This window comes from Drosophila biarmipes, chromosome 2R (genome assembly GCF_025231255.1).
Source record: "Drosophila biarmipes strain raj3 chromosome 2R, RU_DBia_V1.1, whole genome shotgun sequence".
NCBI lineage: Eukaryota > Metazoa > Arthropoda > Insecta > Diptera > Drosophilidae > Drosophila > Drosophila biarmipes.
Window position 1 is genome coordinate 22,995,021 of NC_066615.1, and position 23,414 is coordinate 23,018,434.

Here is a 23,414-nt window from a genome sequence, read left to right on the forward strand (position 1 = left end):
AAGCTTTAACCAAATACGTTGTAATTAAAGTTTGGCAGGGCAAAACCTGAGCATTGGTTTCATATGATCCGTATATTAAACCCGCTTTCCTGGTTCCTTTCTTACATTCTTTTATATTTACTTTTTGGCCTGTTTTCTGTTCAGCTGCTGGGGAACTTCTGTGCTTTTTGTGTTGGGCAAAAATTAAATTAAAGTTTATGCAAGCGTAACGGCAGCCAGCAAAAATCATTTGCCACAAAATCCACTAAAACCCAATTTTGTGCCAACAAATAAAATGAAACACGCACAAACAGCAGCGGCGCAGTGGCGAAGCAGCAACAAAGAGCGGGTCCTGGCGAGCATGTGTAGAAATAACAGGACCAAGGAGGAAACCAGCCATCCAAGGACCAGACAACCCGATGCACCCGAGGAGAACGCAGCAAAAAACACAGCAGCAGCAAGAGCAAAAATTTGCCTCAAGACGTTGCAGTAGTTGGCAGAGGGAATGATGTGAGCACACTGCCAGAAAGCAGGGGCCGCAAGAAATAATATATTTAATGCAATGCACAATGCATCAATCTACGTTGAAAGACAAATTAAACACCATTTAATGATGTCTTCTAAAAATCTTACAAAATGGAAATCAATGTAAGGAAAATTCTATTTATAGCAGATCTATCTTTTAACTTACATATAATTTCCCTGATAGGAAATACTTGATATTACACAAAACAACACCCAGATAAATGTATAAAGCAAATGCTATGTAATCGAAGCGTTTTAAGCTGAAATATGTTAGCTTTGCATTTAACTCATGTAACTTCAATCAAATAATTTCCCTAAGGACTTCCCAGTCAAGAGCACAGTAGTTTCGCCCCGTGTAAGGAGCTGGAAAGGGGTGGCGCCTTGGTTGGCTGGAGTCGGGATTCGGTTTTGTGGCTGTGACGCAGATAAGCAAAAGTTTCGCTCAGTTCTTGAGTTGAAGTTGATGTGGGGACGTGGAAATGTGGAAATGCGGAGATGTGGCAATGTGGAAATGCGGACTGAAGAGGGCGCAGAGTGGCAACCGAATCAGAACTGAGAAATCATGTCATTTGGCAGGCAGCGCCGCAACATTTTGCCGCTTTTAATGTTAGCCAAACTGTCAGATGATGTTGTCTGCCCGTCGGTCTCCCTCGGCCGCTCTGTGTTTCAATATATTTTCCCACTCTTCCACTTGAACACTGCCACTGTATCTGCAACATGTGGCCACAAACATACTTTAGCTACAGGGCCCTTGAAAAGCGCCGATAAGTAAAGCTTACCGATATTTTGTTGAATTATAGAAAGTGCCCTGAAAACAATAAATTAATCCTTCAACGATATTTTATAGATTGTAGAATAAATAACAAAATCTACCTGATTTACTTTAATATATTCAATCTCTAATTGTTTCCCTGAACTCTCTATACTTCCTTAAGCCCATCTCCATTTTTGCTGTCTTTCTTTCTCCACTGCCCACATCCGATCCAATCCGATTTCCTTCCTGCTTTTCCCTTCCTCGGTAACACGAAACGCCATTGCGTATTTTTCGAATAATTAAATGCTAAACATGAGGAGCTGCTGCCAGAGGCAAAAAAGGGGGAAAAAGGAAAGTTGTCGCGACATCAAGATACCCAGATACTTTTTTCGCCTCCCTTTCGGAAGCTCGCGTCGGGAACTGGGAGCCAGATGATGATGATGATGAAAGTCAAGCCAGTCAAGTCGGTGGCAACTTGAAGCCAACTTAGCCAGTCAGCCGAAACTGTTGCCGGCCAAAAAGGTAAGCTGCAACGGCAGCCAGATAAACCTTTATCAAAAGTTGCACCGCCCACCCATCGCACTCCTGCGATTATCTTCCAAGTCAGTTGCCGTAAGGCGACACTTTTAGTGCACTCTCCTCCGCGTGACAGTTCATAGTTCGCAAAGCGACAATGGGACAAACAAACAAAGAGGCAAGCGAACAAACGAGGACTGCTGTCCTTCAGCTGCCAGGCTCCACTGCTTTGACATTTGCCACCTGGAACGCTTCTCTTTGCGCCCTTTTTTTGCCGGTCGAAGTTTCACCACCTTACCGCCCACTCTTGGATTGAATATTGCGTTGGCTTAGCCGCCACTCAATAGGTTCTCAACTAATTTGGGCAAACGGAAAAGTTTATTGTTTCACGATAAAAATTACCTACTGAAATGGGGAACAAGATGGTGAACTGAATCAGAGAATCTGAGTAATAACTCGTTCAATGATGATGATTTTAAAATAAAATGTTAAATCATCGGAACTTAAACTTCCTTCTTCGTTTTAAACGAAGATAATCGCATTCAAGCTCGATGCTTTTCATCATCTTCGGTGTTGATTTCCGCAGCTGCTCGTCTGAAATTGCGCATACGCCACGAGGTACGACCGGAAATTGCGTAGCGAGACAAATGGCAACGCACACGGGTTTGGTGATTAGTTGGGAACCTGCTTAAAATAATTAACAGTCAAATTAAGAACATTGAGCTGTATAATCAAACATAAGGTTAATCATTATACCTATTGAAATGCTCTAACAAAAGTGTAAATTAATAAATTTTAAAGTTATTATATGAAATAATGTTCTGCATAAAGTTTTAAGTTTAATAATATATGCATATATCGAATTTAAATACGAAGTAAAAACGTATTTTAACATGCATCAACCCAGCTCATTAACACACAGCTAGAACTCCTGCGCCACCCCTCGCCGTGCAGCCAACTGGCTCATTCAAGTATCCTACTTCATTTCACTCATTAAAAGCAACACCCGGGAAGTGGCAAGGGTAATGATGGAATGGCAACACATCAGCTAACCAAACTTAACCAGCGAATTCCCCGCCTGGTGACCCCTCCCACACGCATCCTGGCCCAGATCCATTAACGTGTGTTCGAGTGATAAAAGGTGTGGAAACGGGGCAAACATTTTAAACGTAGGCCAGAGAGCAGCGGTAATGGCAGTTTGTATCTGCATCTGCGGGAGTATCTGAGAGTTGCCATCTGAATTTGAGTTATTGAGGCACTTAGTTTGAAGAAGCGATGTTTAGTTGCTTTGTCCCAATTTTTATGAAGGGAATTTTAAACATTTTTTAAAGAAAATAAAACATCTTTGTAAAGAAAATATATTGTATGGTCTGCGACTATAAAGTAAAGTTTTTAAAAGCCTGCAACGGCTGTGTATAATTGGAAATTTTCCACATAATTTAGGGTTTGACGAAACAAACTCTTTCTATTAACAAGAATCGACTGTCATTAGTCGGCTTGCCACACCTTAGGAGGAATGTCGACTACGGAGGTGACTTCGCTTTCCTCAGAACTACCCTCCTGTGCCGCAGGATTCACCTGGGTCATTTTGATGAACACCTGCCTGCCGGACATGGCACGCTCGAGGCTAAGGACAAAGTGCGCGGTAAGGCTTTGCGGCAGCAGGAAGGTCGTGTCTCAAGAACTGTGTTCCTCAGTACGGGTACTACTACCACGAGAGATTCCAAAAGTGCATGCGACGGAGGTACGATAAGGTGCAGCAGCCCGGGCACATAAGGCAGTGGATGACTCGAACGCCGAAGCCAAGGCGAACAACGAGAAAAGGTCGATTAAACAGGGTATCTCCCTTCGATGACAATTGGTGGGGCTACAACGCTAGGTACGGAAAGGATCAGCCCTACCCTGGGAAAAAGTAGTTGGCCTTCTGTATATACCAAATATTTTTGAATAAAAAACATACAATAAATGGTGTCCAGGTTTTCTTAAAGGAACTCATCTTTCGTACAAAAAAATAACCAGCAAATGTATAATTGTAAACCTAGTCGATCATCCGCGTTACTAATGCTTTAGAAGTGGGTATCACATATCAAAAGGTTATTTGTTTTGATCAATCAGATATTAAATTGTAAAAGAAAATACTTATGTAGAACTACTGACTTTATTATTATCATCATATGATGAATGAATGTTACGTAAATATAAGAAATTATATTAAAAATAGTAATAAATATGGTGTTTTCCCTTCTTTTTGCTGGTGTGATACCTATTTTGTCGGTATAATCTACAATTTATTACAATATTCAATAACTTTAGCACTTTTCCTAAATTTCTATATATTTAAAATCTTTCCTTGAAGCCAACGAAACTGAAAACCAGCCAACTGAAAACCCTTTCTTTAATTTCCCATTGCAGGTACGTTCGCTGATTTGACGACAATGAGGGGAAAGGACACTTGCCAAAACAAATGTCACGTGAGCCACACAAACTTTTCCTCGTCCCTCGCCCCGAAAGTCTGGCAATAGTTTTGTTTTTCCTTTGCCGCTCCTGGTTTCTGGTTCATCATGGCAGCACATAGAAATATTTGGCTACCCGACAGCATCATTTTTTTGGTTCGCTTTTCCTTATTTCCTCGTGATTTTTTTCTGCGCTCTACGATTTCCCTCAACCCGATCCGTGATTTGGCAGCCTGAAATCACGTAAGCCAAGGGTGGGCAACGGGAGCGGGGAAGGTAGTTCCGTCATGTGTCTGCGTCTACTTTGCTCTGATTACAAAGCCCAACAACAGACACACTGAGAAAAAACTGCATTTATTATTCATATCTTTTTATATCTGAACATCGATTGCTACAAAGGAAATATTTACGTTTTTTGTACATACTAACTAGCTTAAATACTTATGAAGAATGCTTATTGAACATATGAAATTATAACTTAAAAGTTTCAACAATACTAAAAATATATCTGGGAATAGTGGGACGCCCGTGAAGTAAGGCTTTCAATAAAATCTTATTTTGAATATTTTTCCTGTTTTTTTCTTTAGTAAATTTTCCCATATTTTTTCATGTGCAAGGGCAAAAACAATTTGGCAGGCGGGCTCGCGCGCTTTGTTAACGCCCGAGCGACCCTCGGATTCTTTTGGATGTGGATGTGGATGTGGATGAGGATGTGGATGTGGATGTGAGATGCAGTTCAGCCAGTTTTTGTCCTTCTGCGCCTCCGCATTCCCTCCGCTTGCCAACTTTGTTTTAAGTGAAAATTGAAACTGAGCTCAGCAACTGTCCGATGGCTTTTTATTTGGTGATTGCTTAGCTGCTGCCCCTCGTCCTCGTCCCTCCCGAAAACCGTGTAACTGAAAACTCAAAGCAAACGAAAAATCTACGTGACACCAACGGAATGCCAGGAAAAGCTCCTTTGAGGTAGGGGTAAGGAAATAAGGGACGGCACAGCACATGCAGGACAAATAAGTACGAAGGGTTTCTACTTCGATGGGCTTCCTCAAGGCTCTGCCAAAGCATTTCTTACCTCCGCTCAGAAGTTCCTACAACTTGAATAGATACGTTTTCAGTTCACACATCCAAATATATATTCGAATAGCTACACACTCATGTACAAATAATTACAAAATTCACAGGCCTTGAAAATATTGTTACTTCGTAGATCGCGAATCGTTGACCTATCCTTAGGACAATGATTCATGGAATCCTTAGCTTTTAGATAGGATTGCTTACAGAATGTCCTAATGTCCTCGTCATCTGTTCTTTTTATGTAGAATGGTGTCTAAACATCCATAGAAATGACGGAGTTAGTCATACCATCTCACATGACTACTTTGTTTTGGTCCTTTGAGATCTCTCCCTTGTGGCAGGACACTGTCCCATCTTTGGCTTGGGTTGAGATTCAGGATCTTGCATTGATGAATTCGGCCCTTTGCAAGTGGGGCAATTAGGCTCATGGCAATCGGTTTGACTTTGATCGGCGTTGTTGTTACTGCCGTAGTTCGAGTTGACGTACATAATCCGGGCCTTTGAGTTCGTGCACTTCTCCGCCGGCTCGCAAATCTGGCGGATAACACTTGGATTTAGGCGGCAAGGAAGACTGCGCCTCTTGTGCCCGGCCGACACCTTCATCGTTTTCTGCTTCACCACCTGCTTCTTCGGACTTTCCCGCGGCTTCGCTGAAGTCCCCAAAATGTCTGCCACCATCTGTGCAAAATAATTATAAGATGGCTGTTAAGTCTATGAAGTGACTTTCTATTACCTCCATTTTGGTTTTAGGACGACCCATCCTATTTTTTTATACCTTACTAAAACTATGAATTTATTAGAAGCTATAAAATTTTTTCAAGTTCCGAACAGTCTTAAATAAAAGTTTATTCTGATATGAAGAAAAATAGAGCATGATAACATCAATTGCATAGGTTACTTGGATTAAAAAAGAAGGAATCGAGCTTTAGATTATGACATAATTATTGTATATAAAGAATCAAAAGTAAATAAGGACTCTTCAATCGAGAATATGCTAAAAAATCTATATAAGTTAAAATGAACTTCAAAGATTCCCTAGCAAGTTGGTCGGTTCCTTTAGACAAGTAATTCTCCTTTATGGGTATTTTGAAAAGGTTTTACAAGTCGTAAGTTTTGACCTTTTATATTCTACAAGTTACCCGACTTCGGTAGCCTCTGAGGACACTCGAAGAGCCTCTCAACTTCTGAAGGCAGTTGACCGAATCAATGAGAAAATGAATAAGCAGCAGTGGAAAGCTTTAAACGCTTTTCAACACTTTCCGGCTGAGATCCTTGGAAACTCAGGTGGAACTCGGCTCCGGACTCCTCACCCCCGCTTATTGACTTTCAAGCTCAGTTTACTTTCCGGCGCTGTTTGACTTTGAGCTTGGCCAGAACCCGCTGCCCCGGGGCCGCCGAACAGGAGCTGCAGGCCAACTGCTTGAACCGGAGTTCTGGGGAAAATGTTTTATGCTGTGCACGGTGAAAATTCACATAATTGCAGTTGGAATTCAACAAACAACAGCGGAGCGTAAATAGAAAGCGCAAAGTCAACAGAAAAGCGATAGCAAAAAATACTGCAGAACGGCGAGTCCTGGCAGGAAAAAGAAGCGAGGGATAGAATCAGCAACGTCACCGCAACAACAGCAGCAAATACAAACAAGCAAACTAACCTTTGACCCCGCCCATCGCTTCTTGTTGTTGTCCACTTCAGGTGCGCCAAGTAATTGCAACTGAAACTGAAACTTGGCTAAGTTGCCAAGGAAACGAATTGCAGCTCAAATTGGAGCTGAAGGCGGAGAGGAGGTCGCTGCACATCCTGTGGCGGACTCGGAAGATCCAGGACATGCGGCCAACAACACACGCACACGAAAGCAGTTCGATGCAGGTCATTGCGGCTAAATTAAAAGAAATCAACGCAGGTTGATCGGGCGGAAGGAGGAGGGGTGGTTACCAAGGCGGGGTTTATTTCCCAGGGTGCATTTCCCAGAAAAGTGGGGGCCACACCCCGCAGTTGACAATGGCGGAAATAAGGAACAGAGGAAGAGCGGCAGTGGGAAAACTGCAACTTGAACTGCAGTCTGTCGTTGATTTTAATTAAAACCTTTAAGCTGGTGTTGATTATTAATTATAATGCCACTGTGTCAGGGCTGCCAACTGACGCGGATATTGACAAAAAGGAGGAAATTATAAATGACCTCGAAGAATAGTCCTTGAGAAGCTTTACATTTAGGGACTCAGAAAAGGGAAAGCAAGGAAAATAATAGTAATGAATTTTTAATTGGGAATTTACCAAAATCTCTCCCTAAAAATTATGAAATAATATAAAAAAGAAAATAAGGACTTTAAAGCTGAAAACCCAGCTTAAACAAATTTATAACACAGATTATAACAAAGAATTAGCAGGTGTAAAAATGGAAAAAATATCAATTTTAAATTGGACATTTTAAAATCTAACTATCCAAAGATTATTTCACATCACATAAACAGTAATCAAGAGAATCCAAAACCATTAGTCCTATTAAAATGTACCTACATTTCACACAGCTAAAACACTGTGAACTCACCTCGAAATTAAAGTTACTAAAAATGATTTATGCAAATTCGGCGCAGCACAAAAAACACTCTTGAGCAAACAAATTTAAGCAATTTGTCAGAAGAAAACAAAACACAAAAGCCCAAACAACATCAGCAAGCCAAATCCAAACATAAATAAAGCACAAAGTGTCAGGCGGACGGACGGACGGACGGCAAACAAACAAACAATCCCACCCCCCACACACACACACACCTGCCACGCCCCCCTCAAATATGGGGGCGGCTGGGATGCTTTTAAGCTGCCAAATCCGACAATTAAATTATTGCATGACAAAACATGCACCGCAAAATATTCAAAGCGCGCCAAAAACAGGATGTAAACAACAATAACAGCACAGCAAGGACGGAAAAACAGGAAAAACCTCAGAAAACACCCACACAGGCAGGCAGACGGAGGGAAAACATCAACAGCAACTAGCCAAAACATAAACACAAAAAAGAATTGAAGGAAAACTGAAAAAAAGATTCATCTTCCGCAACAAGAACAACAAGGATGGCGAAAAAAACTTTTGGCATAGGAAAATCGAAAAGGAAAAATGAAAAAGGAAAAGAAAAAAGAAAGGAGCGACATATTCCCGGGGTTCCCCCTTTCGGATATAGCTCATGGCAATAATTTGAAATTCGATTACCATAACCAAGTACTCGGAAAACACAAACAGAGATCGCAGGGGGCCGCACACGGACATACATTTTCCCCAAAAAAAGTGGAAAACCGGTGGCGGGAAGGAGAAAGCGACATTCCCGCTGCCACAGGCGAAAAACTGCAAATGGCGAAAACGTTCGCTAAAAGGTCGCCACATCAGGCCGGCAACAGGGAAAAGCGAAAAAGAAGTCCAGAAAGAAAACAAAAAGCCATTGCACACACGGTCAAAACTGTGGCCAGAAAGCCAAAACGTGAATATATCAGAATTTTCCGGGCAACGAGGCTCGACCACAAACAAAAAAATTCTCTAAATATGACGGAGTGTTTGCGAGCCGGAAAAGCGAACTAGACTTCAATACGGTATGCGGCCTTGTGTTGATGAATCAAACAAAGCTACACTGCTCTTTAAAATTTGATAAAATACCTCAATAAATTCGATGAGATACAAATATGTATCTCGGAGATACTATCTACAGCTTTGTTTGTGCCTTGTAGTTTGGAAATTTGTGTATGGAATTTCCTTTTTAAAAATGATAAGAAAGTTTACTTTAGTTTATCTTTTTAATCTATTTAATCACGTGGTAAAGATCTTAAGTAGCATTACTATATACCAATAGCTTTGTTTAGAATCACTTTTTGATCTTTTTCGGTTTTTAAAAAGGAAAACTACATGGCACTTTGCACAACATAAATAATCTTTCCTATAAATAAGACATTGATTTTCGCATTAAACCTAGTGAAACAAACGCTTCTTGCACTTCTCCCACACCACCCCTTTGACCCCCCCTGCCGAGCGATTTCAATTACAGCCAATTAAGCGAAAAAGCGGCAGTGGCAGACAAAGAAGCTCACTTACGAAATTCAACAAAAAGCCAAAGATGCTAGCAGCGGCAGACACACGAAGCTAAGGCCTTTCCTCCCATCTCCCGGCCCCCACCCCCGGCCTCACACATGCAGGCGTTTTGCACCTTGCGAAGGGAAAACTTTTTATCCACTTTTCCACTCGCGTCTTTCGAAAACCCCCAAAACCTCCCCCTTTAATGCGGCGAAAATGTTAAAACAAACAAACAAATAAATTAGTGTTCAATCAGCGTAATTTCTTCGACTATGCAGTCTGGCTGCCACGCCCCCGCCCCGCGAGGCGCCACCCACCGCCCCCCGTCGGGAAATCCGCCCGAGCATGTTTGCCCTTTGTCTTAGGGCCTGATATGCGATTGTAACTTTGGTTTCAATTGCAGTGCAAGTACCCGAGGTGGGCGGAAAGGGGGCTGTGCAAACTTTTCGCCCCGCAGTTAGTTGTAAGTAATTAAGGCAAGAAGAAGAGCAAGGTTGTGGCAGGGGGAGTGGCAGGGGGAGTGGCAGGGGCGCGGAAAAGCAGGGCCAAACAAACGAAATTTTCGGTAATTTGCTTAATTTGAATTCGAATGCAAGCAGCGATTGGAACAGAGTTGGGGGAAAGCAGAGGGAAAGGCCATACAAAGGAGTCCACGAGCAAATACATTTAATAGAAACGGCAAAACAAGGATAGAAAAAGGGCATTTGCTATAGAAATGTAGTAAGAACATTAATGGTTTTGGGTTTCTCCGAGTTGGTAACCAATATTCTTAGGTTAATATATCATATCTATATATGTAAGGTGTTTTTAATACATTAGTTTTATAAATTTCAAAACAGCTTATACCCATGCATCTCCGTTCCCAAATATATTCGGTTTTTTTGAGCTTTGATGGGTTACGTTTTATTTTCTCAGTGCATATAGGAGGTAAGAAATACTACTAGTGTTTTTTTCTTATATTTTAGATAGATAAATTAAAGAAATATATTGTTTCAAGTTGATAAATGTTCTTGCCTAGCATTGCGAACTGAGCAGCAAGTGCTAGGAACACTAGGTAGAACCACTGCAACCCCCGCCAAAAGTGGGAACACTTTGCTCGAGACAATCTGGCCCCACGGCGTATCTCCAGATGAACCCACTCAAACGGCACACTCGCTGCCGCTCAAGAGCACCCCGAGATGCCCGGAGAGACATTGAGTGGCTGGCGATCCGTGGGAGCTTGGCCAGGGGGAATTCCGCTGCGAGTGAGTCAGCTGTGCGGCACCCACGCACACACAGCGCCTCGATCCGCTCTTCGGGAGTTGCTTAAGAGCGGCGGGGAGCTGACTCAGGCTGCAGCAGGCGGAGGGCAGGAGGCGGCCGCTGGGGACTACGTCATTGCGGTGATCTGATCTGGAATTCGAAACTGGTTTGGCTTGGGTTTTCGGACACGGATCGACCTGGCTTTTGCCGTATTCATGCCGATTTAAATGCACCAGCCGGTCTCCGGCGATGGCGTGCGCAGAAGCAGCGTCTTGTGCCGCCGGTACTTCTGATTAGATTGGGGTGGCACCTATTCTCCAGCCCGCCAATCCCTCGAGCGGGCCAATCCCTCGAGCCGCTTTCCACGGCCGCGTCTTTTGTTTGGTCGCGATCTTTGCGCTTGGCGACCTCCTTTCCTCTCGGGTTGGTTTTCTTTGCTACTGGCCACACACCCCGTCGCAAAAAGCCTTGGAACACGTTCTCGAATGGGATCGGAACAGGAACGGGCGCAAAAGGTGTAGCACGAACGAGAGGCAAACCCGTTCCGCGGCCGGCTCCCCAAACTGATTTACCTACACCACTCCACGCACTGGGCCGCGCACTCAGAGAAACGGGCAGCGCGTTCCGGGCGGAGGCCCAGCATCCACACCGCGAGAAAACCTCGGGAGCAGAGTGTGAGATTCTCCAGAAAACCCATGGCAAGGCGCTTACCAAAGAGTTCGGGTAGTGCCCATTTGTATCTTGTAGATACACCTAAGAAACACTAATTTTTGTTCGCTTCTTGGAAAGTAGAAATATTCCACTGGTGAACCTATGAAGTTCGATATATATTGCGAAGCACCCGAGCGCTTCTCCCTGTGCAGCGATCTCGAAAACTTTGCTTTTGTGTACTTTAGCACTCTTGGCCGGCCCCTCGCAGCTTCCAGTCCCCGACGCCCGACTCCAGGCCCAACTTCAGCTTGGTCAGCGGAGCAGCGGCAGCTGAGGCGGCGACGTCTGCGCAACTTTTGATTTTGCCCGGAACCGGTTTCGCTCCACAGAACGGCCGTTCGTACCCGAATCTGTAGTTGTATCCGTGCCAGCATCTGTATCTGTATCTGAGTCCGAACCCGAATCCGAGTCCGCAGCAGACGCTAGCTGCCCACATTGAAGGCGCTGCAGCGGAGAGAGCAGCGCCGATAAGTGTGTTGTTAATGATGTTTTCAAGATGCTGCGGTGGGCGTTTTGGTACCGAGAAATAGATGTCACTCGCCGATAGTCTTCTATAAATAAGAAGATGTGTGCTGATGGAGTGGTAAACGTAGTTTTTGAAGACTATTAGGAGGCACCCAGATAAATAATTGGGAGCTCTATGACGAAGTACTGCAATACTCTACTTATTACTCAACTGTGTTTCAGTAACAACTTTTAGATATAATATTGCTCTCGGTAATTACTGGCGCACTCCGATTTCCGTGACCGCAAGCCTTGTTTATCCCCACTATTAGCAAACATATCTCATTATTTGCCTTACCCGTGTGTACCACTGGCCTTTGTAGCAGCACTGTAGCTCACTTTGCACAGTTTGCAACCGAAAGCCTTTCACTTGCCCCGGAGCCCACTGCCATTACCGATCCGTGCTTCTCTTCGGGGTCGCCGCCGAAACTCCACTTTGGAATCGTTTAAAAATAGTGGGCCCACGAACACCAAGGGCCTTCTAATAATAAGCCAGATGGAGGTGCCCCACCGCTCGGGGGATCTGGATTCACTGCGGGGGCGTTTCCCGAACTGGTCGGGTCGCTCTGCCCCTTCCACGGTTCTCCTTCGACTTCGTTCCCCGTTCTTGCACTGGCCACATTCACTTTTTACTGCGATTAACCTACACAGTGCTGTCGCTGCGTCTCCCAGGTCCCCGACCCCTGTTTAATTGCCATGTGGGGGGCGTTGGGTGCGCTTCGCTCGCCCTGCGCCGCTGCCAAAAATCCAAAGAACGAAACAAATTTATGACATAGAAATGTCAAGAGTTCTGCCGGTGTGTGCGCCACATTTTTCTATTTCTAGCCGCTGGGCTGCACTCGGCTATGTGGCCGCCCGATACGGATGGGATGCATTTGCGCAAATGATTTAGAACATATCGAACCCACTTTGAAGGTGACTTTGGCAGAGCGAAAGTTCCAATCCACTGGGTTCACTTGCTCTGTCCTCGGTCCCGACTGCAGGCCGCGGGCAAATATTAATTTTACAGCGATATGAAAAACTAATGCATAGTGCTTATGACTGAGCAGTGTTTTTGCTACGGTTAAGTAGTGGTCTTGGGTCTTAGAATAACCCATTACCATAAATAGGTTTGAATACACATTTAAATAAATCGTATGTAAATTCTCTTAAAAATCATGTATTAATCAATGGTAATTAAATTTTAACACTTCCAAGATGTGAACAACCAAACAATAAGCAAGCACATGGGGCCAATTAAAAGCACTAATTGATGCCATTAATATAAAGTCAGAGCACGTGCGTTACTTAATCTTTATCATACTAGGTACCTCCTTATCGGTCTAAAACAGCTGAGTGATATGCCTTATTTATCCTAGTATATACTTTATATACCTAATATTTAAATTATTTGATAGTATTATTAAAGACAAGTATGCCCACTTTAGACTTATTTATTTAGGTAAGCCAAAAGCGCACTTACCTGGCTTTTGGCACAAACTTAGTCACCGAACTACAGTTTAGTTGCCGGGCTGTTCGCAGTCCGCAACCTACGCCAAAGAGCTTTAGTCAGTCTGCTTTTGGCTAGTTAACCTTTTAGTTGATTGTCAGCTCGACTCGCCTTCATTGAACTCGGCGACCCCCGCCCCAGCACCGCCCCTTCCCTTGGCGAGGAAAACCCCCGAAAGTCACTCGAGTTCTCTTCGGCGAGCTCTCTTTTCAAGAACGGAAAACACTCAAGAGGCGCACGGCAAAACTCCAGTTGAACAGTCCAATAAGCGAGCAAGAGAGCGCTGCAGAGCGAGAGGGCATGACCAAACACCCCACTACGCAGGGCGTGCGAGCGAGAGGCAGAGAAATGAGTAAGCCGTGGCAGCGGAGAGGGCGCTCTCTTTCGGCCGCTCGTCTGATTGGAACTGTCAGATATATTTTTGAGATACTTTTCTAACGTTTGGATGCACATACGCTTGGTTGGGTTCGCAAACTGTTGGTTCTTTGAAGAAGAGATTTTGTATCTAAGAGATTTCTGAGGCACCCGAACCCACCCCGAAGAAAGGCCCACAAAACCTGGTCTTGTTTCGGCGAAGAGCGCGCTAGAGTGCCGAAGAGTACCGCGAGTGGTTCTCCGACGTTCGCATCTGAAATTCATTCGGTAAAACAGGCAACACAGCCGCACTTCGAGTTAGTTCAAAAAAAAACTTGGACGAGTATGGACATGTTGTAGAGCGCTGCGTTATTTCCTTCGGTTCTGTCAGCGGAAAAGTGAAAATAGAGTTGCAGAGCCTGCCTGAAAACTGAAGAAACCCCCAAGAAACAGCAGCTCTCAGCTAAAAAGTTCACAGCACTTCTGCCCAGTCACCGCAACAGTCACTTCTCATCAAAAATATTTTCGGCGACAACTCTAGAAGCGCGGAAGTATTTGTCGGATTGTCAGAAGGAAAAAGTTGGCAAAAACAACAACGCGAGTGCACGTGTGTGAGTTCGGTGCCGAATAGCAGAATAGCAGTGTGTGAGTGCCGCCTGTCTGTGTGACAGATAAAAGGAGAAAAGAAGTTGTCGAAAGTCGTGCAAGAAAATCGAAGAAAATAGTGCAAGCGCTGCAGGGAAATTGTCCGGGAAAATCGCAAGTCCATTGTTTTTTGCCGGCATCTTAATGACGTCACGTCGTGCCGCAAGCAGCCACAACTCGCGTGTTTAGTCACACACACAGCGCATCGAGCAACAAAAAGGTTAAAAATACATTTTCAATTCACCATCTCGGCGTAAACAAAACAGTAAACAAATACAAGAAGCAGCAGCCGCTGTTCCGCAACAACAACAGCGAGAGCCACAATTCAACAACTTCAACTTGCCAGCAACAACCGCAGCAACAACAGTCAGCTGGACTACCGAAGGTGTTTATACTTAAGAAACGAAAGATCGTTGTTTTTCTCTGTTTTGGCTATTTTGTTTTCCTCTTTTCGCCTCCGTCTTCAGTTTAAGTTCTTTTTATCGGTTTCTTCCCTCCTTCGCTGCCACATTCCGAGGTCTGTTTGTTTTTGTTGTCGAATTTTCGGTGGTGCTAAGTGAAAAGGCGGAAATTTAATGCCAGGGAAAACTATCTGATGTAGGGAAAGTTATGCGCAAAGAATCTGTGGGAACAAGATGGGCTTCTGCCGCATCGATGAAGCAGGGGAAATTTCAGATCTCCAACTTCCAGTAGGGCTCCTCAGTTTCACGAGGTTTTCCAATACTGCCCTAGGAGGCCCTAAACATCGATACCACATCGGTTCCACAGAGCTGGTTACTATCTCTAGTTTTGTTTACATGACTTGCCTAAAATTAGCTATACCTTCAGTGAAAAAGTAGTGCAACAAGAATGAAATCTTAATAAAAGTAAGTTCAAAATGTTATATACCCAAATCACCCTTTGAATACATTACAAAAATCGTCAGTATCTGGCAGACTGATAATTTTAATTTAGCCCCATAAGCCCTAATTTCAATGAAAGATACCTTCTTAATCCGCTAAAATAGAGCGCATCTCGTTCATTTGGCTCGCTGAAAGGCGAATTGACCGAAAATCAAATTGAAATTGAGGCTAATGAACCGTGAAACAATAATTAAAATTCAACAAATTGGAAACCAAATTTGTCAGGGCGAAATGGAAATGCTTATTCCACACTATTGGGCATTCCAGAAGTACATCCATATAAATACTGCAAACACATCCTCGGTAGTTAGCCGCTTGCCCTGGCAACTTTGCATGAATTTGCCTCATGTGGGCAGTTAATTAACTCCAAAGTGAAGTAAATACTACGCCAAATCGTGTTCAAATGTAATGCAAATTCAGCCATATTTATTCCAAAGCCGGGCAAGGCCTGGCCGTAAAGACTGAACAGATCTGAGCCAAGCGATCTCTAACAGTCCGTTTCGGCGCTGTAAGAAGCACTCGCGACAATAAGCAAAAAGCTGCAAATGACCAATAACAAAATGAATGGCCTGACAAAGTTGTTTTGAGAGCCCAAGTTGAATTTAATGGCTTCGGACACCCGAACAGAAAACAGACATGATTCCTGAATTTAATGTGATTATTTTGCGAAACGAAGCTGGTTGCGTTACCGGATTTATTCTGCCAGTGCTATAATTGCTCGAAATCGATTTTTTGAAGGTTCCCCAGCAAACCAGCAAACCGAGCGAAATACGAGCCCCGGAACGCACTGTACTCGCACATCCAAACACATAGATTTTATTTTGACGAAAAGTCACGTTTTTTATGTGGTTCTCCGCCCAAGTCGTAACCATTAAATTTATGTTTATTCGGTCCGAGCTTCGGTTTCAGTTGCGAAAAGATTGTTATTATAATTTTCCGATTTGTTTCGTTTTCCCCCGGTTGAGATATGCAAATTGAATTAGCTCTGCCCGCTGGCAGCGGGAAAACGAAAAGCAAGAGTTTGACACATTTCGCTCGCTTGGAGTCTTCGTTTTTAGCCATCAGCCCATCATCATCGACAAAAGTGTCAGGAACGTGTTGCTGCAGAAATATGAGTCAAAGAAATCGCTTGGAAAATGCCAAAATGAATTGTTATTTCTGTCCATTTGTTCAATACACTCTGACAAGTCATTCACTTTTTCTCCTCCGCTCCACTCGAAAACCGAAGAAACCGAACTCGAACCAAAACTAAAGCGCCACGAAAGGCAGAAGACGTTGCGATACTCGGCTGGGTGAAGGGGCCTGGGATGAAAACTTGAGGACTTTTGGCATGACTAATCGATTCGATTTTTCGCCAAAAGTCGGGCCGCCGTACAATAAGAAAGAGTCGTCGCTGCGAGAAATATTTATGTGTTTGACTTGTAGTACGAGTGTTTTGCGCTTTAAGCTCCTCTCAATAGGTCGTAAATATCGATGGGAACACCCTCTTCGGCTGTCGAAAGTGAGAAAAACGCTGCAGTCGCTTGTTTGCTCGCCTCGCGATTTGGGTTTTGATGCGAGATGACAGCCCTCGAAAAGGTGTCAGAGTTCAGGCGGGAGGTACGAAAAGGTGAAGCTCGGGAAGTGCTAGAAACTCAAAACAATGTGAGTTGCTGGAGGGCAAAAACTGGCCGATCTATACTGGGAAGTCAATTTGACACAACACTTCTCTGCTTTTATATATTTATTTTCACACAATGCCAAAGTCCCCAAGAGAAAGAGAATTTTATCAATATTCCATTGGGGTTACTCTAAAATGGCAACATGGCGAACTATTTTCGCACCAGAACTTTCCCACTACCACACAAGAATCTACTGAAATTTCCATATCCGAAATACGCTTTTGATGGCATTCTGTTTAGTATCCCCCGCGTTTTGGTTTTTGCATTCAGATAAACATTTCGTTTCCTTTCGAATACTTTCAGATCTCAGTTGGGCCTGGCCGTTTCCTCTCGGCCTTTCTAGTTTTTCATCTTTCTGATATTTTGAAACATGTGCTCATGTCTTTTTTCTCCTTCTAAAAATATCAAAACTTTTTCTTCGCCAGCGTTTTTGTTTTTGGCTTTTTCAATAAGCGCACAGCAGCTGCGACGCCGACGTCGGCTGAGGCAGCAAACAAGTCGAAAGAAAGAGGAAAACACACAACAAATATCTATATGTGGTCGTTGTATCTGGCCGGGAGAATCGTAGGAACAGGGTGCCTCGGTCTAGCTGGAGTTGGAAATGCGAGATACAAATGTATCTCAAGCTTAGCAAAAGAAATAACTATTGGGAAAAGATATACTCGTATCTTGGCTACAATCCAGCTTTGTTAAGCAAATATTAAGGCAATGCAAGATACTTACGGGAACCCCTAACAGTTTTTAGTTTAACTTAAGATACTTCCGAAAACGTATGAGATTTTATATCTTACGTTTCACCGCGTGCCCCCCTAGCACTATTTCGAATTCGAAAATATCTATAAACTTTCTCGGACAAATTGCCATATCAAAATCAAGACAACCATTACTTATTTCACACCCAATTGGCGGTCTACGCAGCTTCCTCAATTGTGTAGTTGGCACACCCTAACATAATTCCTTAGCACATGCCAAAACACAACAACCACACGAGAGTCGAAAAGAAATTTTGAACGTGTTTCGTCGGTTGTTGGTGCTGTTTGTTGTACCTCCGAGCAGCCGAGTATCTCAGCATCTCCCATAACAGGCGACAGCTGCCGCACATTTTGGATGTATCTTTTGGATGTATCTGCAGCTGTGCATGCACAGGCCCCCGAAAATCCACTCCCCCTGCTTTTTTGGCAGCATTTTTGGAACGGCGCTCGCTTGCAGTCCAAAAATAAGTTCATTTTATTGTGGCCGAGAGACAAAGTTTCCACGCCTTGCATAATGCTGAAATGTACGTCGACGGCTCCGGCACCGGCACATCTTTAACCCTTGACTGGCCCTTGGGCCGACGCACAATTGAGATCAATTGGAGGCAGAATTGATTGTTTAACCTTTCGCATGGCGGAGAGCGAGAGGCTGGCGAGGCGTGTCTGCAGTGTGATTACACACAAATTAGTTCAAAGATTAACTCGCCGCTCGTTTCTGAGTTGTTGCGGCATTTCTGCATCTTATAAATACTACTCTCTCATGTGGTTCGTCTATTTCGGGGTTCATCATCAGCCCGAGTGGAAAACATAAACATAACACGAGTTGCCAGCGAAATTAATTAGGCACAGAAAATCTATGAAAATTGGTTGGGCATTTAGCGTAGTGCTCGGGCCTTTCTTCCCCCTGCTCCTCCGCCAGCTCGTCGTATTTCTCAGATAAGCCAAATGTTATGAATATGCCAAAAAATAGTATAGGAGCGCGATAGAGCGCCGCAGTCCGTCGCTCTCGATTATGAATTTTGTTTTTGATTTCCCCCACTCGCCTTTATTTTTCGGCCTCTTGCTCGCCTCGGTTTTGTGTGTATAAAGCTATATATATGCCAGCTTTCCGACCTCTGACGTAATTGCTGATGATCGCGTTTTACGTCTAAGAAATTGATTTGCCTGTGTGAACGAAAATTTGAATATGAATTCGGTGGACAGAGGAACGTGACAATGAGCTTTGAATTCGATTTGGAACAAGACGAGATCAGGTGGGCCCTAATGGATGCTGAAAGACCTGGGGACTGGGGCAAGGTTTAAGAAAAACGAAAGTTGCATGATCGAAATTTTGGTATTTCAGTTGACGTTTCTCTAAGACAAAACATTTCCGCTGTGGTATCAGTTCGCCATCCCCGTATCGAATCCATTTACTTACGCGTTCGGCACGCTTCGTTTTCTTTGCTTTCCCATTAGTCATATCCACAGCACCATATATGGATCGATCCCCAGATCTTTTCAGCACCCATCCGAAGCTCTGCTAAATGGTAGACCCGCACCAAAAAAGGAGCAACCTCTTAAAAACCCAGTATCTTATGCTTATAAATGCATTTCTTTTATCGGCCACCAACTTTCGAAAGAGATTTCACAAAAAAGCGCTAGCAAACTTATAGAGCCAAGAAATAATAAACATTTTCTGCCCCCGCACCATGTACTGCCAAATTAATTATCGGCGTCAGATGGATGACAATGGGAATTAATTAGGCGAGTCAAACTCCATTTTTGGAGCAGTTTTGGCCGAGAGAACAGAACAGAGCCGTCTTGGCTGTCAGCCCACCTGCATGACATAAGCCCCAGCGAACCGATCGTTCAGCCACTTGCCATTTAAGGCTGACATTTAAGTCGTACCATCTTCTCACGGGCTTTTGTTATGCGTCGTTTAGACGGAGAGGTTTCCTGCTCCCCAGCGCTAGTGCACTTTGCTAAATAACTTTTATAGCGCATAGTTTACGTATACTGTTCCCCTAATCAGCTGTTGTCTTTGTGACTAGGCCGTTGGCAAATTCGAAAAGAGCTTTGCTTTCGGTACTGTGTCCCACCTATTCCCTCGTGTGTATATTGGGTATGGTGCACAGGGTTCACCCCTTTATCTAATCTCGTCATTGATAGCAGCCGTCGAACGAGGCTTCCCCGCAAGCCCCTGGCTTTCAGCCGCTTCTTTCACTTTTTTCCGGCCGCATCGTCGAATATGTGTCATACCTTTGGGGTGGGCCCTGGGTCGTCGGCGGCTCTTGGAGGAGCGTTGTATAATGTTGCAGAGCGGTTACTGACCGATGTTTTGATACGGCTTCGCTTGCGTAAATGTTTCTCTAAATGCATTAACTTGTCGCCGGGGGACGAGGCCGGAGGCCGGCTTTTCGCCGTTGTTTCTGGCCCTCCGAGGGGCTCGCAGCGACTTGTGTATGGCTTTAGTCATAACTCTGTAAGTCGGCGGCGCTCGAGTCGATGCTTTCGCTCCGCAAAAGTCGCATATCTAAAAGTATAAAAAGTATATGGCGAACACGAAATACACAATGCGCTTTCACAGCCAACTGCGAACTGCAGCGTTCTATTTGCTGGGTAGCCGCCTTATCAGCAGAACGCTCTCGCTTTGGGCTGTGTGTATGGGGCTTCGTAATATATGGGGCATGTGTGTTGCGGAATGGATGGTCGCCTAACTTATTGAGAACGGATAATTGATGGGGTGGCTTGGCTAGGTAAAAGAGGTAATAGAACGGCGACCGATTTCAAGTTGAACCTCGAAAACAAACCATAAACTATAGTTACTTAAACGACTTTTAATGGGCAGATCTCCAGCCGATAATCTAATCGTTTTAGTCATCAAATAGCTACTTACTATCTGTATTTTATTTTGTAATAAATTATGAAATGAATATAATTGGAAAGGGAACTTAAAATATTTTTCTTATCGAGTAAAAGTTCTTGATAAGGCCACTGAATCAGAAAAAACTATTTTTGTGATGTTGGTACCCCCAAAAATGGATATTCTCCCCGAAGACTCGCGCATAAATTGCAGATAAAATATTTTCGATTATTTCAAAACTCCCCCGGGCTTTCTGCTCCCCAAAAGCAGAGTTCTTCAGGAGAAAATGGAAACGAAAAGCCATAAACGAGGGAATGTAGTCCACAGTTCAGATGCAATTAGGATTGCCCCAAAATTCGGCCAGAACAGCTGCCTTTGTGTTGACTCAGCTTACATAAACATGGGGTCCAAGTCGAGCACGAAATGCGAATGTGAACAAATATTTAGTGGACTTGCGTTAAGAGCCTCGGAATTAAAAGTTTTCCTCTGCTCGATCTTCACTCTCTCCCCGGCGGCTGGTTTCTCCGATTCTCAGAGTGCTTCTTCAGAGTGCTTTTTCGGCAAGTTTAACCTTCAAAACACTTCTGATACGAGACCGAAAACCAGAAAATAAAAGAAAACAAAACCTACGGCCAAAACTCGTTGAACTTGTTTGTCTTTGGGGTCTGGGTCTACATCAATTTGCATCGTTTTTTGTCGTCGGCTTTATGTCTTTTTCTCTCTTAATGATTTTTTAATAACCGAAAACCGATGCGAGATGCGCGTGTCCTTAGGTCCGAGAGATCGGCGTCTGAAGGTTGATTGTAGGTCGGCGGATGCACCGATCCGCGCACTACACACATCATATGTATCTCGTATGCGGGCACAACCGCGCAGGCAGGAGAACCTTCGATTATTCTTGGCCCAATTTCACGTCTAAACACTACTGGGAAGTTTATTTTCGGGCAGCGTTTTCCACACCCGCTTCTGGCCATAAATTTTCGACTGCGTCAATGACACGGCTGCTAATTTCTGGCGCTGTTTCGATTTCTGTACTTGTATCTGTATCTGTGAATGTATCTGTATCTGTATCTGTTGGCTATGATGTCTGCTGCGTATTCCACATAGCCTGATCCCCGGCCACGTCCGGCGTGTGGGCGGCTTGTCTGTTTCACTTGCGTGTTCTTTTCCCGTGGTCGGCACTCGCTTCTTCTTCGTTTTGGCCGAAAAAGTTTTCAAGAATTATTTTAATACATGCCATAAACATTAGCTTACACACACACGCGCACATGGGGCTTCAATTTCTCAGCTCATAAATTAAGTCACAATTTATATCTTTGGAAATCGAGTTGAAATACGGAAAAGCAATTTGCAGCTGACATCATGCGGACGTATCCGCAAATCCGTATACTAACAAAAACTAGATAGCATACGGTCGGTGTGTGCGTACTCCATAAAGTTTATTAATTGTCTTCGCTGGTATCTTCCGAATTGACTTGGCTGAGATAATTTACTGTCGGTGTGTCGGCGCGATATCTTTCTAAATGCCAAAATGCCAGATAGTGAATTTTGGGTATTTCGTAGAATGCTAATTAAAATTGAGAAACATGTGGATTCCAGCAAGTATTTAATGGGAATTTATTACAATTTCTTTCAAAGATGTTTACACTCTTGTGTAATATGTAATGTATATTTTTCGAACTACAAGTAGGCCTATCGCCACCTTCTGTCAATTCACCTGAATTTCGATTGCAAAATTAGTCCGTCACTCCCCACGATTTTGTCACAGGCCCAACCCGACTAGCTTAAACAAAAACAAGAAGCCCAAGAGCGCTTCAATAGATTTCCTTTCGAAAACTTTGATTCATATACCGCCGCCCTCGATAAGATAAGATTGAGACACACGGACGCCCCACACCAGGGCAAACACGATTACAACAACATTTGCAACAGGCAAACTAAGTGAGATAAAAACAAATCAAACAAAACACAGCGCAGGGGAAGGCAAACAAACACAACTGAGATGCTAATAACAACAAAATATAAATACCAGATTGTGTGCCGTCACCGATGATTGAATCACCTTTGGATTTTCGAAATTTGCCACTGCACACTCCTCTCTGTCTTGAGTAACAGTTTCCCCATGCATTTCTCTTAATACCACATATATAATTAATTTTTTGCAGTATTTGACTAATCGAAATTGAGATAAAGTAAATACTTAACTGAGCGGTAAGTGCGTTTAACAATTTATTTCAATGCTATAAAAAGAAATTGCTAAGTGAATACGTATAAGTGAGTTTCTCGCCGGCGGTGTCTCTCTCTTGAATGTTGCTTGGCTAAGATACAACAAATATATACCTCTAAATCTGCTAAACACACCGCTGGGCCGGGCCTGGAGATACGTGGACACACATATGCCTCCGCGAACATAGTGCACTTTAGTTGGTAATATTTATTCGTAGTGTTAATTTTTATTTGGTCTATGTGCATTGCGCTGAACTGCCTTAGGGGCTAGGCTTAAGTTGGCTATGGCTGTGGCTCCTGGCTGTTTAGCTGTTGGCTGATTGGCTGATTGGCTGTCCTGGAACCCCGCCACAGATCCCCTCCAGAAAGCTGCAACTGGACGCCGACCGCTGCTCACGCTCCACATATATGAACCACTTATATACACCAGATATCTGTTGCGTATATCTGGCGAACTATTTTTAGTGACTATATCATAAGTTGTATGGAACGAGAACTTTTATTTTGCACACCATTCGCTCATTTAGCCTAGGAAACTATCGCAGCAATCTACACTAAGTGCTCCTAGTGAAGCGGTTGTGTCTGTCGACTGTCTTTTGTTACTTATCATTTGAGCCTTGCATTCTGCATAACCATAACACCTACGACCTGCGCATTACTAACCCTAAACCTAAGATACAAACATGATCAGTTTCCCCATCACACCTCATACCTAGAATCGCTCTCTCTCTCT

At 43.7% G+C, this 23,414-nt stretch overlaps 3 protein-coding genes across 33 annotated transcripts in view; 2 read left to right on the plus strand and 1 right to left on the minus strand.

Annotated features, from left to right (window-relative positions):
- LOC108022350 (protein muscleblind) overlaps window positions 1-23,414 on the plus strand; it is a 168,357-nt gene that overhangs the window by 39,869 nt on the left and 105,074 nt on the right. For 4 of the 31 annotated variants that reach the window (XM_050887821.1, XM_050887822.1, XM_017091222.3 and 1 more), the window contains exon 1: window positions 13,958-14,683. The exons of 2 other annotated variants lie outside the window; for them this stretch is intronic. The gene's annotated coding sequence lies outside the window, so the exon portion shown is untranslated. Of the gene's footprint in view, window positions 1-13,953; window positions 14,684-15,072; window positions 15,165-23,414 lie in introns of those variants that run through there. 25 more of the 31 variants (XM_050887811.1, XM_050887816.1, XM_050887815.1 and 22 more) reach the window with 12 other exon arrangements.
- On the plus strand, window positions 3,274-3,740 carry LOC108022358 (uncharacterized). Its single transcript, XM_017091240.3, has 2 exons — window positions 3,274-3,419; window positions 3,472-3,740. Exons 1-2 carry the CDS (start codon window positions 3,291-3,293, stop codon window positions 3,688-3,690), a joined length of 348 nt encoding a protein of 115 aa, XP_016946729.1. The 5' UTR covers window positions 3,274-3,290; the 3' UTR covers window positions 3,691-3,740.
- Window positions 5,333-6,191, minus strand: LOC108022356 (uncharacterized). The gene is made up of 2 exons (XM_017091238.3): window positions 6,032-6,191; window positions 5,333-5,976 (listed from the first exon to the last, which is right to left on the minus strand). The coding sequence occupies exons 1-2, from the start codon at window positions 6,056-6,058 to the stop codon at window positions 5,599-5,601; spliced, it is 405 nt and encodes a 134-aa protein (XP_016946727.2). The 5' UTR covers window positions 6,059-6,191; the 3' UTR covers window positions 5,333-5,598.